This window comes from Mercenaria mercenaria, chromosome 3 (assembly GCF_021730395.1).
Source record: "Mercenaria mercenaria strain notata chromosome 3, MADL_Memer_1, whole genome shotgun sequence".
NCBI classification, from domain to species: domain Eukaryota; kingdom Metazoa; phylum Mollusca; class Bivalvia; order Venerida; family Veneridae; genus Mercenaria; species Mercenaria mercenaria.
This window is the reverse complement of record NC_069363.1, coordinates 23,738,642-23,754,919: the sequence shown is the minus strand read 5'-3', so window position 1 is coordinate 23,754,919 and position 16,278 is coordinate 23,738,642. Positions and strand designations below refer to the sequence as shown.

At 34.2% G+C, this 16,278-nt stretch overlaps 1 protein-coding gene across 1 annotated transcript in view; it reads left to right on the top strand.

Moving 5' to 3' along the window:
• The window catches only part of LOC123525272 (cyclin-G-associated kinase-like), a 37,959-nt gene extending 22,638 nt beyond the window's left edge, over positions 1 to 15,321 (top strand). Inside the window, exons 14-24 of the mRNA XM_045304183.2 lie at positions 572 to 705; positions 3,376 to 3,489; positions 3,737 to 3,935; positions 4,442 to 4,521; positions 4,806 to 4,999; positions 5,616 to 6,788; positions 7,021 to 7,119; positions 7,502 to 7,648; positions 8,224 to 8,369; positions 8,939 to 9,115; positions 9,509 to 15,321. Coding sequence (XP_045160118.2) covers positions 572 to 705; positions 3,376 to 3,489; positions 3,737 to 3,935; positions 4,442 to 4,521; positions 4,806 to 4,999; positions 5,616 to 6,788; positions 7,021 to 7,119; positions 7,502 to 7,648; positions 8,224 to 8,369; positions 8,939 to 9,115; positions 9,509 to 9,610 — 2,565 coding nt within the window. The 3' untranslated portion in view covers positions 9,611 to 15,321. The remainder of the gene's footprint in view (positions 1 to 571; positions 706 to 3,375; positions 3,490 to 3,736; positions 3,936 to 4,441; positions 4,522 to 4,805; positions 5,000 to 5,615; positions 6,789 to 7,020; positions 7,120 to 7,501; positions 7,649 to 8,223; positions 8,370 to 8,938; positions 9,116 to 9,508) is intronic.
• Positions 15,322 to 16,278: the final 957 nt, after the last annotated feature.

Sequence of the window (16,278 nt, the reverse complement as noted above, 5' to 3'; positions counted from 1 at the left end):
ATATTTTAATAAATTTGCTTATAGTTTTGCATGCAACTATGTATGAACCTGTATCGCAGTAGCAACTACATACGTTGGACTGAAACTTCACACGACATTCTTTTTGTCATACATTCATTCGTAACCATGTTAGAGAACTCTTCGAATTATTGCCCTTAATTTGCTAAGAAAATTTTAGTAGGGTTTTACATGCAAATTGTTATCATTGTCATAAAAAAGTTTTAGTTTGTAATAAATTGTTATAAAATAACGAAGTTGTATAAATCTTGACAAGTTGTGACCCTTGTTTGTCTAAGAAGTTGTTGAATTGTCCAGTGCACTGGCTTGTGGACAGCTCTTGTTTTAAAGTTTTCTATAAAGTATGTAGGAGAAAATCTTGTCAAAACCAGTGATTTCAAATGAATGAGGTTATGCATGAAGCCTGTGGATGGGTCCTAGCTCCATATGAGGAATAAACAATATACAGCATACTCTAGATCATTCATGATGAAGCTTGATAGAGGCACAGTAGTTGCAGTGGTTATTGTAACTGAAACTCAGGTACTTTTGAACAAATAACATTTATCTGCAGGATGGTAAAGCTTCCTCAGCAACTGTAGCAGCAGCATTTCTAGTCTTCTGTCGACTGTTTGATGGTCCTCAACAAGCACTAACTATGTTCAGCACCAAGAGGTGTTCACCTGATGTTACTCCTTCACAAAGAAGGTACTGTGTGTCTTTTTATATAAATTGAATATTCTGGACTATACTGCTGTAGATGCTGTATGTCACGATAAATAAATGTTGCTGTCTTATATTTGCTTCAGGTATATTGGGTTTTTTCCTGCCACTGTGTATTTATTAGGCTGATGTGTGCCTGCTTTGTAAACTTGAGATTTACATGTATATGGGTACCTAGAGTATGTCAGTGAGATTGTGTTATGTTTACTTCAGGTACATAGAGTATCTCACTGAGAGCGTGTTATGTTTACTTCAGGTACTAAGGGTATTTCAGTGTGATTGGTTTATATTTACTTCAGGTACATAGAGTATCTCACTGAGATCTTGTTATATTTTCTTCATGTACATAGAATATCTCAGTGAGATGGTGTTATATTTTCTTCAGGTACATAGAGTATCTCAGCGAGATTGTGTTGTATTTACTTCATGTACATAGAGTATCTCAGTGAGATCTTGTTATATTTTCTTCAGGTACATAGAGTATCTCAGTGAGATTGTGTTATATTTACTTCAGGTACAAAGGGTATCTCAGTGAGATTGTGTTATATTTACTTCAGATACATAGAGTATCTCAGTGAGATTGTGTTATATTTACTTCAGATACATAGGTATCTCAGTTAGATTGTGTTATACTTTCTTCAGGTACATAGAGTACCTCAGTGAGATTGTGTTATATTTACTTCAGGTACATAGAGTATCTCAGTGAGATTGTGTTATATTTACTTCAGGTACATAGGGTATCTCAGTGAGATTGTGTTATATTTACTTCAGGTACATAGGGTATCTCAGTGAGATTGTGTTATATTTACTTCAGGTACATAGAGTATCTCAGTGAGATTGTGTTATATTTACTTCAGGTACATAGGGTATCTCAGTGAGATTGTGTTATATTTACTTCAGGTACAAAGGGTATCTCAGTGAGATTGTGTTATATTTACTTCAGGTACATAGGGTATCTCACTGAGATTGTGTTATATTTACTTCAGATACATAGAGTATCTCAGTGAGATTGTGTTATATTTACTTCAGATACATAGAGTATCTCAGTGAGATTGTGTTATATTTTCTTCAGGTACATAGAGTATCTCAGTGAGATTGTGTTATATTTACTTCAGGTACATAGCGTGTCTCACTGAGATTGTTATATTTACTTCAGGTACAAAGGGTATCTCAGTGAGATTGTGTTATATTTACTTCAGGTACATAGAGTATCTCAGTGAGATTGTGTTATATTTACTTCAGATACATAGGTATCTCAGTGAGATTGTGTTATATTTACTTCAGTACAAAGGTATCTCAGTGAGATTGTGTTATAAATTTACTTCAGGTCATAGAGTACCTCAGTGAGAGATTGTGTTATATTTACTTCAGGTAAAAGGGTTATCTCAGTGAGATTGTGTTATATTTACTTCAGGTACATAGAGTACCTCAGTGAGATTGTGTTATATTTACTTCAGGTACATAGAGTATCTCAGTGAGATTGTGTTATATTTACTTCAGGTACAAAGGGTATCTCAGTGAGATTGTGTTATATTTACTTCAGGTACATAGGGTATCTCAGTGAGATTGTGTTATATTTACTTCAGATACATAGGTATCTCAGTGAGATTGTGTTATATTTTCTTCAGGTACAAAGAGTATCTCAGTGAGATTGTGTTATATTTACTTCAGGTACATAGAGTATCTCAGTAAGATTGTGTTATATCTACAGGTACAAAGGGTATCCCAGTGAGATTGTGTTATATTTACTTCAGGTACATAGAGTATCTCAGTGAGATTGTGTTATATTTACTTCAGGTACAAAGGGTATCTCAGTGAGATTGTGTTATATTTACTTCAGATACATAGAGTATCTCAGTGAGATTGTGTTATATTTACTTCAGGTACAAAGGGTATCTCAGTGAGATTGTGTTATATTTACTTCAGATACATAGAGTATCTCAGTGAGATTGTGTTATATTTACTTCAGGTACATAGGTATCTCAGTGAGATTGTGTTATATTTACTTCAGGTACATAGGGTATCTCAGTGAGATTGTGTTATATTTACTTCAGGTACATAGGGTATCTCAGTGAGATTGTGTTATATTTACTTCAGGTACATAGAGTGTCTCACTGAGATTGTGTTATATTTACTTCAGGTACATAGAGTATCTCAGTGAGATTGTGTTATATTTACTTCAGATACATAGGTATCTCAGTGAGATTGTGTTATATTTACTTCAGGTACATAGCGTATCTCAGTGAGATTGTGTTATATTTACTTCAGGTACATAGGGTATCTCAGTGAGATTGTGTTATATTTACTTCAGGTACATAGCGTATCTCAGTGAGATTGTGTTATATTTACTTCAGGTACATAGCGTATCTCAGTGAGATTGTGTTATATTTACTTCAGGTACAAAGAGTATCTCAGTGAGATTGTGTTATATTTACTTCAGGTACAAAGGGTATCTCAGTGAGATTGTGTTATATTTACTTCAGGTACATAGAGTACCTCAGTGAGATTGTGTTATATTTACTTCAGGTACATAGAGTATCTCAGTGAGATTGTGTTATATTTACTTCAGGTACATAGAGTATCTCAGTGAGATTGTGTTATATTTACTTCAGGTACAAAGGGTATCTCAGTGAGATTGTGTTATATTTACTTCAGGTACATAGAGTATCTCAGTGAGATGGTATCAGATGATCCGTACAAACCACACACCAAGTCTCTCATTCTCAACAGTATTACTTTAGCCCCTGTACCTCTTTTCAACAAAATGAAGTAAGTAATTGTCCCGTCTTGCCTTTCTTCATTTCAAAGACACTGATAATGTTTACTTACTCTAATGCAAGAATTTTTTTATTTTCACTTTATGATAAAACCAGTTGCATCCAGATTAGAGGCATTTTAGGTAGGCGTCATTAAAAAGTCTTTGTTTTTGACACTACTCTTGAAATTGCAAATAGATTGGTCTCTCCTTGTTCCTTTATATTAATGATCAAATCTCTTCTTGATATGTTTCCTGTAGGAATGGTTGCACACCATTTGTGGAGGTTTTTGTAGGAGAGGACAGGATTCTGACCACGTCTCAGGAGTACGAGAAAATGAAAGGTTACTCCGAGGCTGAGGGCAAAGTCACATTACCTCTCAATATATCAGCAGCAGGAGATATCACTATTATTGTGTATCATGCCAGGTCAACATTTGGAGGCAAAATACAAGGAAAGGTAAACAGCTATACTCTATACTTCACACATTGAACATTGGGAAAAACATTCACAAAATTCATTAATACACTGGTTTCAGGAAGTGTAGTTCTTCAGAATATATTCACGGATCTGTAATTCTGTATTGAGTGGATATGAATAATGATATAAAAAGAGTGTTGGGTTATGTTCATGCTGTATGTATGTTATTGTAAAGTCAGTTGTGTCAACTTTATAATAGAGATGTAGGTAGCTGGTTTGCTAAATATCTGCATTGGTTTCTATATTAATGGATGATTATTCTACTGCAGAAGGACAACTTTGGTCACAGTAAACATTTGAAATAATGATTTTTCCGAAAGACCAATTTTTTGTAAAATTCTTATGAAATAATTTGAGCTACCAGTTACCAATTTTACTATCTGACAGTACGACATTCAAAATTGAACTAATTAGAACGTTGACAGATGGACTGACAATATTTAAAAAAGTAAACAATATTGAGTGACATGTTATTGTCTTCGCAGATTACCTCCATGAAGATGTTCCAGCTTCAAATCAACTCGGGTTTTGTAAAACCTAACCGAACAAATATGAAATTTACACAGTAAGTTCTGTGGACATTTATTAGGGAGCTTTATGTATTTCACTGAAGTTTTTATTCAAGCTGCACTTACATTATCACAAATACACATGTACAAAATAAAAGGTTAGGAGTTTATCTTCACTTTTGTTTCGTATGTCTCATGCTATACTAACTGAAATAAGGAGTTTTAAGCAGAGATTTCATGAATAAGTTCAAAGAAGAATTATTTTCAGTCATAAGTTATAGAGAGTGTGGATCTTTAACATAAAAAAAAAACATCATAAATTTTTAACTTGTGACAACAGATATGATTTAGACCAACTTGACACCCCAGACAAGTACCCTGAAAGATTTGCTGTTATGCTCAACACCACTGTATCACCCAAAGACCGCCCACCAGAACAGAACTTCCCCTGGGCCAAATTTGATGTACAGAAACTTTCACCAAGGATTCTCTTCTCAAATAAGGAAGAACTACACGAGACCATGTCACTTTTTGGTATGATTTTCTCTCTCTGTTTTGAAGTATTAACTTTAAAACTTTCATTCTGTGCTGATTGCAATGTGTGACGTCTTTGTGCTTCTTGACAAATTAGTATAGTAGATAATGTACTTTTTATGCCATATTATTTTAGTGTTAAACGGGGATGAATCGTGGCTGGTTTAAATTCATAAGTTACACTGTGTATGACAATATCGCCACCTTAGTGCAAGAAGTGAATAAGTCCTTTAAGTCAATGGAGTTATCCACTTTTTGCCCTGAGGAGACAAACTGTTGGTTTTAAAAGGTTGTTTTCAAAATTGATCGCAGATGACAGTTGTGTTCCCGTAACATAATGTATGACTGATATTTTTTTTATTAATTTGGTGTCTATAAATTTAATGTAGCCTCACCATTGTTTTTTGTTTTTTTTATGAGCAAGCATTTCATACCAATTTTTCCTGTTGTAAATAAAAAGTGAAAACAATGATGTTGAGCAATAGTAATAAACAACAAAGAAGAAACCTTGTGTAGAAATATCAGTTTTTAACATTTTGATAGTTTGACAAAGTTCATTTGACATAATTAAAGTAAATTTACAATAGTGATACGTGTTTGTGTTTTGTACATGCAGGTATATCAGAGAAAGGTAAAGCTAGATTGGCCCGATCATCTAGTGTCAGTTCAAACGAGAGTCCAAGTCATGTTCCAAATGACAAAGCTAAACAACCAGTCAATTCAGTCAGTGACAGTAGAAACACACGGAACCAGTCTCCAGTCACTGTCAGTCAGCCCCCTGCCAGTCAGCCAAAACAGGAAGTTCCCACTGCTAACTTTTTTGAAACATTAGACTGGGCTTCAAACGGAGCAGTAAGTGAAGCTTCAAATGGAGCAGTAAATGAACCAGCCAAAGAGGTGAAAATACCAACAGAAGATGAATTTAGTCTGTTGCAAAACACCAGTGATGATGAGGATGACTTTGCAGCTTTGACTCAACAAAGAGTGGGTGGGGTAAATGAAAGGAAATCTCCGTATCCCAGTGATAATGGCAATGTGCAATCTAGTGAACAAAATAAAGATTTTAAGCCCTTTGAAGCAAATTTCCAAGACCAGTCTGGATTTAAAACTGAAGAGGATGTAGACTTCTTTGATATGAATAATGGAGATAGTCTAGCAAATGATGTAAACCTTATACATATAGAAAAGACTCCTTCAAATGTAGATATACTCAGTGGGACAGCTAATTCCAGCTCAGCTGACATAGATATGATGGATGGAAGTACAAAAAGTGATACGTTTGATCCATTCCAGGCATTTTCCAGTAATACAAAATCACAAGAGCCACCACCTGTGACAGTAACTGCTCCCAAAAATGAATTTCATTCATTTGATCCTTTTGGAGACTCAAGTGGGGTCAAAGAATCACAGAATGATATATTAGGTATGGATAAATCAAGTTCATTTAGTTCAAAACCTGGAGCAACAGACAGTTCAGGAGATCTAATGGGAGATTGGAACTCTTTCGTTTCTACAAATTCTAGTCCAAATATATCAAGAAATAGCTCTTATTCAAATCTAGGGACCGGTGGCAATATACCTTATAGTGGTAGTGGAACATTTCAGCCAATGGGAGGTAACATTCCTAGAAACAACAGTGGTACATTCCTAGGCGGCATGCAGATGGGAGGAAACATTCCAAGAAGTGGTAGTGGAACATTCCAGTCGAAGAGTGGAATGGGTCAAGGTGCAAATCCAGCTGGATCTGGAACAAGTAGTGGAAAACCTGCTGATCCTTTTGCAGAATTTGGTAAGCTTTTCTTGCTCTAACTTTCAGCTACAAAATAAGATTTTTAATCGGCCTACTTTTGTGTAAATGGAAACTAGAAAAAAGATACAGTGTCCTTAGACTACCCAGCTTTCATTATTAAGTATATCATGTGTTTGAAAACATGATAAAGACTTTGCTAATCTATAGTGTAGGTTGGCTATAAACTTTGATTGCAACAGTTTTATGAAATACAGACTCTACTGTTTTACAGGGTCATTTGGAAAGCCAGCCAGTATGTCACAGCAAAAACAGAGTCAACAGGCACCGCAACAGCAGCCCAGTAAACCTCCAATGGGATCTGGGTACATGGGTATGTATATCGCAGCAGCACGAAGCATAATAACTGAAATATGGATCATGAAATACATTTTTTCTAAGTTTTGAGAAATTTTAGAGCCATCATCTGGTCATATCTGAACTTTGGTCATATCTGAACTATGACAGTTTTATAAAGTCTGTATGTCATGAAAGAAACAAATTGCTGTAAGTTACATGTAGTCCTGTGTGTAGTCAATCAAGTCATTGTTGTAAGTTACCGGGCAAGTTCTGTATACCATCAGGTAAAATTTTATGTAAGAAAGATTATAACTTCAGGTAAAATTTTATGTAAGAAAGATAGTGTTAAAAATGCTGGTAATATATGATCAAAATTATGGCATAAAGATGAGAAATTTTTATGATTGTTTTTGAAGGCGGAATGCAACAACCTCGAACTCAGCAACAAGCTGGGGGTGGCAGGGCAAGCCCCAGCACAACTGCTCCTGGGAGCCAACAACAAAAGCGGCCAAACTACCACCAGGGCAGTGTGTTCCGTGACACAAATGACAGCTCAAAGAAAGGTTTTGATGAGAAACATTGTTTTATAGCTGATAGTATATGGAAATATCTGTGTAAAGTTCAAATAAGAACTTTCTGCAACATTTAAGATACTTACTTTAACATAACTAGTTTGTCTGTCATGTAACTCTTTTCAAGTAGTAAGTAGTCCAGTTGTTCCTCTTAAAAGCGTAGGTGAATGACAAGACACTCTTTAACTAGAGATCAGTATTACAAGATTTCTTATGTATATTGCCTCTTTGTGCCTATATGACCCATCTGTGTTCAGCACATGTTTAATTGGCTAAAGTCAAAACTTCTGTGAAATTTCATTTCTGATGTAATAAAACACTTAACTGAACAACATGCCAGTTAATAGTCAAAACTACTTGTCTTAGTACCTCTCAAAATAGTATTCTATTTTGACTGGCATTCAGTAAGGTTTTACACTTCACAGCCACTAGATTAGTATTTGAAGCCGTCATGAACAAACTGATGAAGCAGAACTTTTCTATCAAGTTATAAACCTATTTTTTGATCCATATATTATATAGTGTAGCCATCTTCAGTTTATCTTTATTGTTCTGCCAAAACACAGGTCCAAAAACTCATGCAAGTAAAGCCACATTTGATGACTTGATGCCAAAGGGATCAACCTTTACCAAGAAAGATGACGGACCTAAAACTATTGGTGATATGAAAAAAAAAATAATGGCAGAAGAAATGGACCCTATTAAACTGAAGGTATTTCTGATACAATCTTTAATTATGGAATTCCATGAAATTAGTGTCCGGTTCTGTTTAGTCTTAGTTAATTACAGCTGTACAGTAATATGTTAAGTTCCATTTTATTTCTGTATAGAGCAGAATGAAAAGATGTTTGAAATACATTATAGCTTACTTCTAGAGTTGTGGGCATTCACTTTGAGGTACAAACTGCCCACTTTTGTCTGCTCTGGACTTAACACAATTTGTCAGCATTTCAGTTATTGATGATAAATAATTTTAGACATTTAGAATTATTTGTTGTATTATGACAGAGTATTTATCTTATAGTGAGCTCAGACTCAAATTGATATTATTACTTTTCATCTAAGATAACGGACAGCTGTTTTAATTGGACCTGACAGTACACTAGTTTAAGCAATATTTGTTGCCAGATATTTAACTTTACAGGATTATAGACTACTTGTCTACTACAAGTTCATATTAAATTCTCTTTACTGTACATGAACACCTACATACTTACTTTTAACATTTTGAAACCATAAGCCAGTCATTTGTAGATCACTTCACTTGAAATTTTCCTACAGGTATTGGAGTGGACGAAAGGTAAAGAGCGTAACATACGAGCATTACTGTGTTCTCTGCATACTGTACTGTGGGAGGAGGAGACAAGATGGAAACAATGTGGTATGCACGACCTTGTCACACCTGACCAAGTGAAGAAAGTCTACAGGAAAGCTGTGCTCTCTGTACATCCAGATAAGGTACTCCATCTCATTGCATATGTAATGCTCTTACAGTAGAGAAATTTTATTAGTATACTTTATTTTAAACAGTAAATCTAAATGCAAAATTGGGTTTTTAAATCTACACTTTCTATAATTCAGACAAGTGATATAGAGTTCATGTTGAAATAAAGTCTTGAATATGTAAGCTATTACAGTTAAGGAAGCTACCTGGCAGGTTGGTGGTCTACACTGACCTAAGTGTGTGCAGAGACTCCTGTAGTCTGAAAGTTGGAAAGTCTTCATCCAAAAGGATTTCATGTCCCTTAAAATTCAGCAAAACTAACAATTGCAATTTGTAGTTATACAGGAAATGTATTAACATCTTGAACTGTTAACAGCCTAGCCCTTACATGTATAAAATATTTGCAGCTGGCAGATTCTCCACACCTACCATTGGCTAGAGCTATATTTATAGAACTGAATGATGGCTGGGCACAGTTTGAGGAGGAAGGAATGAAATCACTCTACTGAGCATCTGCACTAAATCTTCACAAAAAAATCTGAACAGATTGATTCACAAGCAGACACACTTGCTAATCAGATGATTCACAAGCAGACACACTTGCTAATCAGATTGCCCAGAGACATTCATGGGATGCTGGTTTCAAGAAGCAAATCAGATAAAGATGAAATCAAACAATTAGTGTTATAACCCACATTTATTTTTGAACCAGGTGTAATAGTACCACAGAAAGTATTCAACATTTAATACATTATATTTTACACTTTCATTATTTAAAATAAGTGCTTAGTACAGGAAAAAGTATGTCTGCTTAAAGAACTTGACAACAAATTGTTGCTATATAATACTTGTATTGGCAAGTTACTATGGGGAGTTTTTTTGGGGTTCAGTAAGGAGTTTTTTATGCCTTTGATATTACACTCCCATCAAAAATGTGATGGTTACACTGTACTGACAAGATTTAAGCAAAAAGTTAATGATGGGTACTGTGATAGATTAAGGTTTAGCTTTAAATTGGTTCACAGAGAGAGAATATGGGTACATGCTTTTTTTTTTTTTTTTTTTGATTAAGTGATAGAAGTCCCACCACTCTGAAGAACTATCAGCACATGTATTGACATAATTGTTCCGACATAATTATTAGGCTAGTATTTCCTGTGGAGGTGTTCTGCTGTGCAATATTCCTTTTTCAATGTATTTATTGTATTCATAGTTTCCATTGGAGGGTAAAAGAAATGCTTGTTGTCTGTCTTAAATATTTGCACCTGTGACATAGCTTGGGCTAGTTTGTAGCTACAAAGAACTCATTGTCCCTACTTTTTTCCGTCATCTGCTTCTTTTGCATGGGGTTGATGGGTATTTGTCATTGAGTCAGTTAAACTAGAAATTCATTAACACATGAAAAGCTAAAATAGGATTAATGATTAAATGTTTTTGCATATTTGTGAAATACGTATGTAATACAATAATGTTGGTGCATATATTTAATGCTTATTATATATTTACCTTTAATTTGGGGACATTTGACACAAAGCATTTCATCAATGTTATATCACTTGGCAGTATTTTGGTAAAATCAAAGAAATAGTTGAAAAATAGCACATATTAGGAATGTTATACATTTGTACATGTATAAATTTTGTGTATAACATTTGTTATGTTGGCTGTTCCCATTATGTTCCAGAGCATTAGTATGGGGACCACGTTATGAGAATGTTTGTATGTGCACAGGTTACGGAACATGTCATATTACAGGTTTTCATTAATCACTAGAAACGTCTATGCAAATGTTCGTTTTTATGTAGTTGTTTTAAAAAGAGTATTTATTTGTAAAAAGTTCTTGAATTCACAAACTGAGCCATGCCATGGGAAAACCAACATAGTGGGTATGCGACCAGCATGGATCCAGACCAGCCTACGCATCCGCGCAGTCTGGTCAGGATCCATGCTGCTCGCTAATAGTTTCTCCAATTCCAATAGGCTTTAAAAGCGAACAGCATTGAGCCTGACCAGACTGCGCGGATGCGCAGGCTGGTCTGGATCCATGCTGGTCGCATACCCACTATGTTGGTTTTCTCATGGCACGGCTCAACTGTTAAGGGTTATATGAACATCAGTTTGTCAGACATCTCATTTATTTCAGTTCTTAAAATCACAGCATTTTCTACAGTTATAAAATGCTGACAAAGTTTGGAAAACAACGAGTGTATATCAAAATCCCCTTGATCAAAGTCCCTCCACTGAAAAATGACTTGGTGTTACAAAATCCCCTTCACACATTTGCAGGGGGTATCATAATCCCCTCTGTGATTAACATTATAGATATATAGATATCAGTGCTCCAAATTATATTATGTTTGCTTAAGGCATTGTATTTACGTGCTTTATGCAATAGACTTTTAAGTTATATATAATTGTATTTGAACTTGATGAAATAAGTAAAAATCACAGAGGGGATTATGATACACCCTGCAAAAGTATGAAGGGGATTTTGTAACACCCTGTCATTTTTCAGTGTAGGGGATTTTGATCAAGGGGATTTTGATTGTCTCCCGAAAACAACATATATAGTAGCAGTAATCCAACGAATTTTACAGGACTTAGCTGCTGGGTATTGACTTTCAGTCATTTTTGGCATAGTGTAATGAACTTACTTTTACACAGATTGCTCTTGTGTGGAGAGTTTTATTTTAGTTTTATTTATTTCATAGTAGCAGGACTAATTATATATTGTCAGAAAGAACTGGTTTGCTCAAGTACTATAGAGGAACGATTCTTTGAATCAAGCTATTGTTTAATCCATGTAATCTGTAATAGGTTATTTTATGAATTGCAGCTTTATTTTGTACAGTGAAACACCGCTCGCTCGAGCATCGATTACTCGAGCACCCGGGCTTGCTCGAGCAATTCATGTGGTCCCGGCCGATTTTCTACTATTTTCTATGTGAGATTACCATGGCTGGGTCGAGCATCGATAACTCAATCGCTCGAGCATGACACCTGGTCCCTGTGTATTAATTTACTCTTTGTTGCTTATGGCAAACTCGAACAGAGGTGTCAAAATTTTTCACACCTTCGGCGGTCAGAATGTATCGGTTAATTTAAAATTTTCGCACGCCATGAGAATTGCATGGTCTATTCCCCGACTTAGTTTGTCGGTTTTGATCTGATAATGAGATTAATTATTGATGAAAGGTGGAAGAAAAATTTTATTGATCAAAATTGTTATTAATTATACTTTTTTCTGCGGGATCAAGAAGATAATTATGAGATCTTAATATTTTAACCAACAGTTGTTTGCATGCAAATAAAGGAAATAAGATAGCCTTTTCATAAAATTGAGATGATAATTATGAGATCTTAATTTGGAGAAGAAAATTGCGAATTCGATTACAGTATTTCAGATAATAAAAAAAAAATGTCTTAGCTGTTTCTTCACATGTGCCAATTACGATCTATCATAAATAACGTTTGTAGTAAGTTTTTTTTTGAAAATGTCATGAGTGTGTTATTATTACGCATCACCGTTTCCTCTGCAAATGGTCTCGATGACAATTGGTAAAATAAACTTCAATTTTCTTCGTATGTTGGTCAATGTTTGGGTCGCTCGAAACCATGGATAACTCGAGCATTTTGCTCATCCCCTTGCGACCTCGAGCGAGCGGTGTTTTACTGTATAGGCTTTACCACCTGCTATAGTAATATCTTTTTGGAAATTTTAAAGTTCTTTTATTAATATCAGTTAGATTGTAAAAATGTTCGAAAAAATACTTTTATAGATATTTTTCAAAATTTGTGATTTTAAATGTTGCTTTTATGCAACAAAGATATATCCAGAAATTTGTGTAACAGTCCATCCACAAATAAATTCGCAGTTGCTTTTTTTCTGTTTTGTTTCTAATTTTTGGTGTCAGTACGACTGAAATTTACAATGGCAAATACCTCATCAAAATTATTTTGGATGAGTTAAAAAATTACCAAGATATTTTAAAAGTTCCTATGACCACTCTCAGAGTTTTAGATTGTTTTATATTATCAATGGCGTCGTCTTATATTTAACAAGAAATCAGGGGAAAACCTTGTTATAGAAAAAATTGATAAAACAGTTAATTTGTAGGTTCATTACACTCTGCAGTACTAAATAATTATATTACACCAATTAAAAGTGCAGATACTCAAGTAATAAGTTGATGAAAAAATATTGTAATTTAGCTTAGAAATTTGATTGTACTTAAAGGAAAGATTGGTAGATACTATTTATATTACACCATTTCATTGCCAAAAAGGATTATGTGATTATTCTATCTGTAGAAATGTTTTTGATAATGATTACTGTTGGACAAGTAAAATGTAATTTTGATATAACAGTATAGTTAATATATTGTATTGTGTACTCTGTATATAGATTATGTATAAATATGTAACTGTGTATATCATTTTATTTGTGAGATTAACATTAAATACTGTCAGCACAGGCAGATGATGTTTCAGCAAAATTATAAGCAGATCATTTCTTGTTTTGCAAGATTGCCGTTTAAATTTTCAGAGGTATGTTTTACTGGGGGCAGGGCCAGGCATTCAAGATGATATAGAGTATGAAACTGATGGGGTTTTTTGTTTGCAGAGATACTAGATATGAATAACGTTACTGGTAACGTGTTTTGTGTTTAGATTTGAAAAAAAAATGTTGACATATAGCTGGGTATACACTGAAACTGGAATATGCCCAGTTGAGGCTTTGAACTGCAAAACCTGTAACTTTACTTTTCCATATTTGTATGTGCAGATTGTTTTTGTTGAAACATTAAATAGCTGTATGACATTGGGAGTTTAATCAAGTGTGGATATATTAAAGTGTTGTGGTAGTTGTTTAGCTATTATGTTTACCACAAGTTAACTGTGATAGGGATTCTTTTATTACTTTTATGTGTATATTTAAGCTCTTAATTTGTAAAATAGACTTAAAAATTGTTACAGCATTTAATGGTTTTTGTTGTCTGTATATGTTGTCCCATTCCATGTATTAATTTGACTTGTGTGTTAACTCATCACTGAATTATCAAACTGATTTTATTTTCATTTACGTGTCTATAGTTAAAACAGTATTTAGTGAACTTTTAGAACTGTTAAACAATGTTTAGATTGGCAGCAGCTTGCTTTTTATAAACTGTGTTAAAAGTAAATGCTAGTATCACAGATTGTGTATTCAGTCTCTCATGCAGACAAACAGGAAAAAAATCACAATATTACACAGTTTCTTACACACTCTGGTGTCTATGTCACATATTGTTCACTATTGTGTATTATCCATGCACCTTATGACCTTGAGCAGTGATTAAATTTTAATAAGCAGTTGCAAACTGGTGACAGGTCCAATTTTGAATTTAACCAGAAATTCGCAAAATCTTTGTACACCTCACAGTCCATTCACTGACCAATTAGAATGGTACTTTAGTAAGTAAGTAGTAAGTAAGTAAGTAAGTAAAGACTTTATTTTTTGTGGATTACACATTTGGCATATTTACCAATTTACAATATGGTCCACTTTGTGATATGTCATCAGGATTGGATATCAAACTGCCAGGAACACAAATCATATTAGAAAATTCAAGGTTGCGGATATTTTTCTGTCATTTGAAACTGCTGCAATAGTGAAGATACTTTGTTCCCTATTAACCTATTTTGCTTACATGCAAATTCAGTGATAGATTGATTAGTTTTCAAAAACATTTGATAGATAAATTTTTAACCTGATTAGTGATAAAATGATTTCAGTAGTTTACAAGATAATTCTAATGAAAAAATTCTTCAGCTTTCAGTTAAACAAGGGAAAAACAGTTAAAGACGTCAGTCTGGCTGTGTTTGTGAACTATTTACATGTTTTTTTATTGACAAATGCATTTTATCCAATGCGTATAACTATTCTTTTTTGACTGTGGAACGACATTATTATGTTGATCATAATGTGAAAGATTATGTAATTAATTGGAAAACTAGAAGTGATATTATCATTTGCAAACATTTTTTTACAGTAATGGAGTTTCAGTTTATAGCTTGGGATTGGTTATTATGATTTTATTTTGCAGCAGATTTTCTGTTAAGTAACTTATGATAATTAAACAGTGGCAAGGATTTTTTTTCCGATTACAATAATTATTGAAATATGTATGTATGTACACCAATGTTTTGTTGATGTAAAAATAAATTGTGCTAGCAATGACTGTGTGTTTGTGGTAATTGGGGCAGAGATGCCTATTTGGTTCTTGTACATAATTTAGTGTAAAAACAAACTGTCCTCTCTAGTGCAGTATAATCAACAGGCAGAAGTGCTGTAGAAATCATTCTAGCCTTCAGTATACGGACACGCTTGTCTCAGTCAACTCATTAGCAGTCTTGGAATTTCTTAGAAGCTTGACAAAAGTATTCTTGCCTAAATTCTTCAAAAGATGTCAGGGAGAGGACATTTAGCTAATTAGCTTTCAATCCCATTCCTTTAGCACTGTTTTTGTAAATTATTCATGAAATGACTTAAAAATTGTTTCAGACATCTAAGGATGACAGAAACAAACTATTTCTGAGATGAGGCTTATTTGTCAATTTCTGAGGTAACTGCCTTCCAGGTAAGTTTTGATTACAGCTAAAAGATGATAAATTGCTAAATATAACAATTTAAATGAAACCAAGCAAATACTTTGGATAATGTAGACCTAAAAGAAACTTGACATATTGTGGGAGCACCTTCAGTGGGTAGTGTCCATTAAAGTTGTCCCATTCTCTAACTTAAGCCACTTTTATCCAATTTTCACTAAACTTGGTCACAGGTGTTTATGGCATACATGTATCTCGACCAGTTTCGATGGCTATTCAGATTGTCCCAGTGACTCTTGAGTTTTGGGGCTTTAATATAATTGACCATGTCCACTCTCAGTTCTTTTCCAATGTTCACCAAATTTGGTACAAACGCCTATAGGCAAATATCTCCGGCAAGATTTATAACCAGCCGGATACTCAGTCACTCTTGAGACACAGCTCTTGAAATACGTAATATTGCAAGAAATGAGTGCCCACTTTTAAAATAACTTCAGCAGTTAACTGAAATACTGTTGAAAAACTGCTTTAAACGCAGAATATACAAACAAAAACCTAAGCAGTTATTATCCAATGTTCACCAAACTTT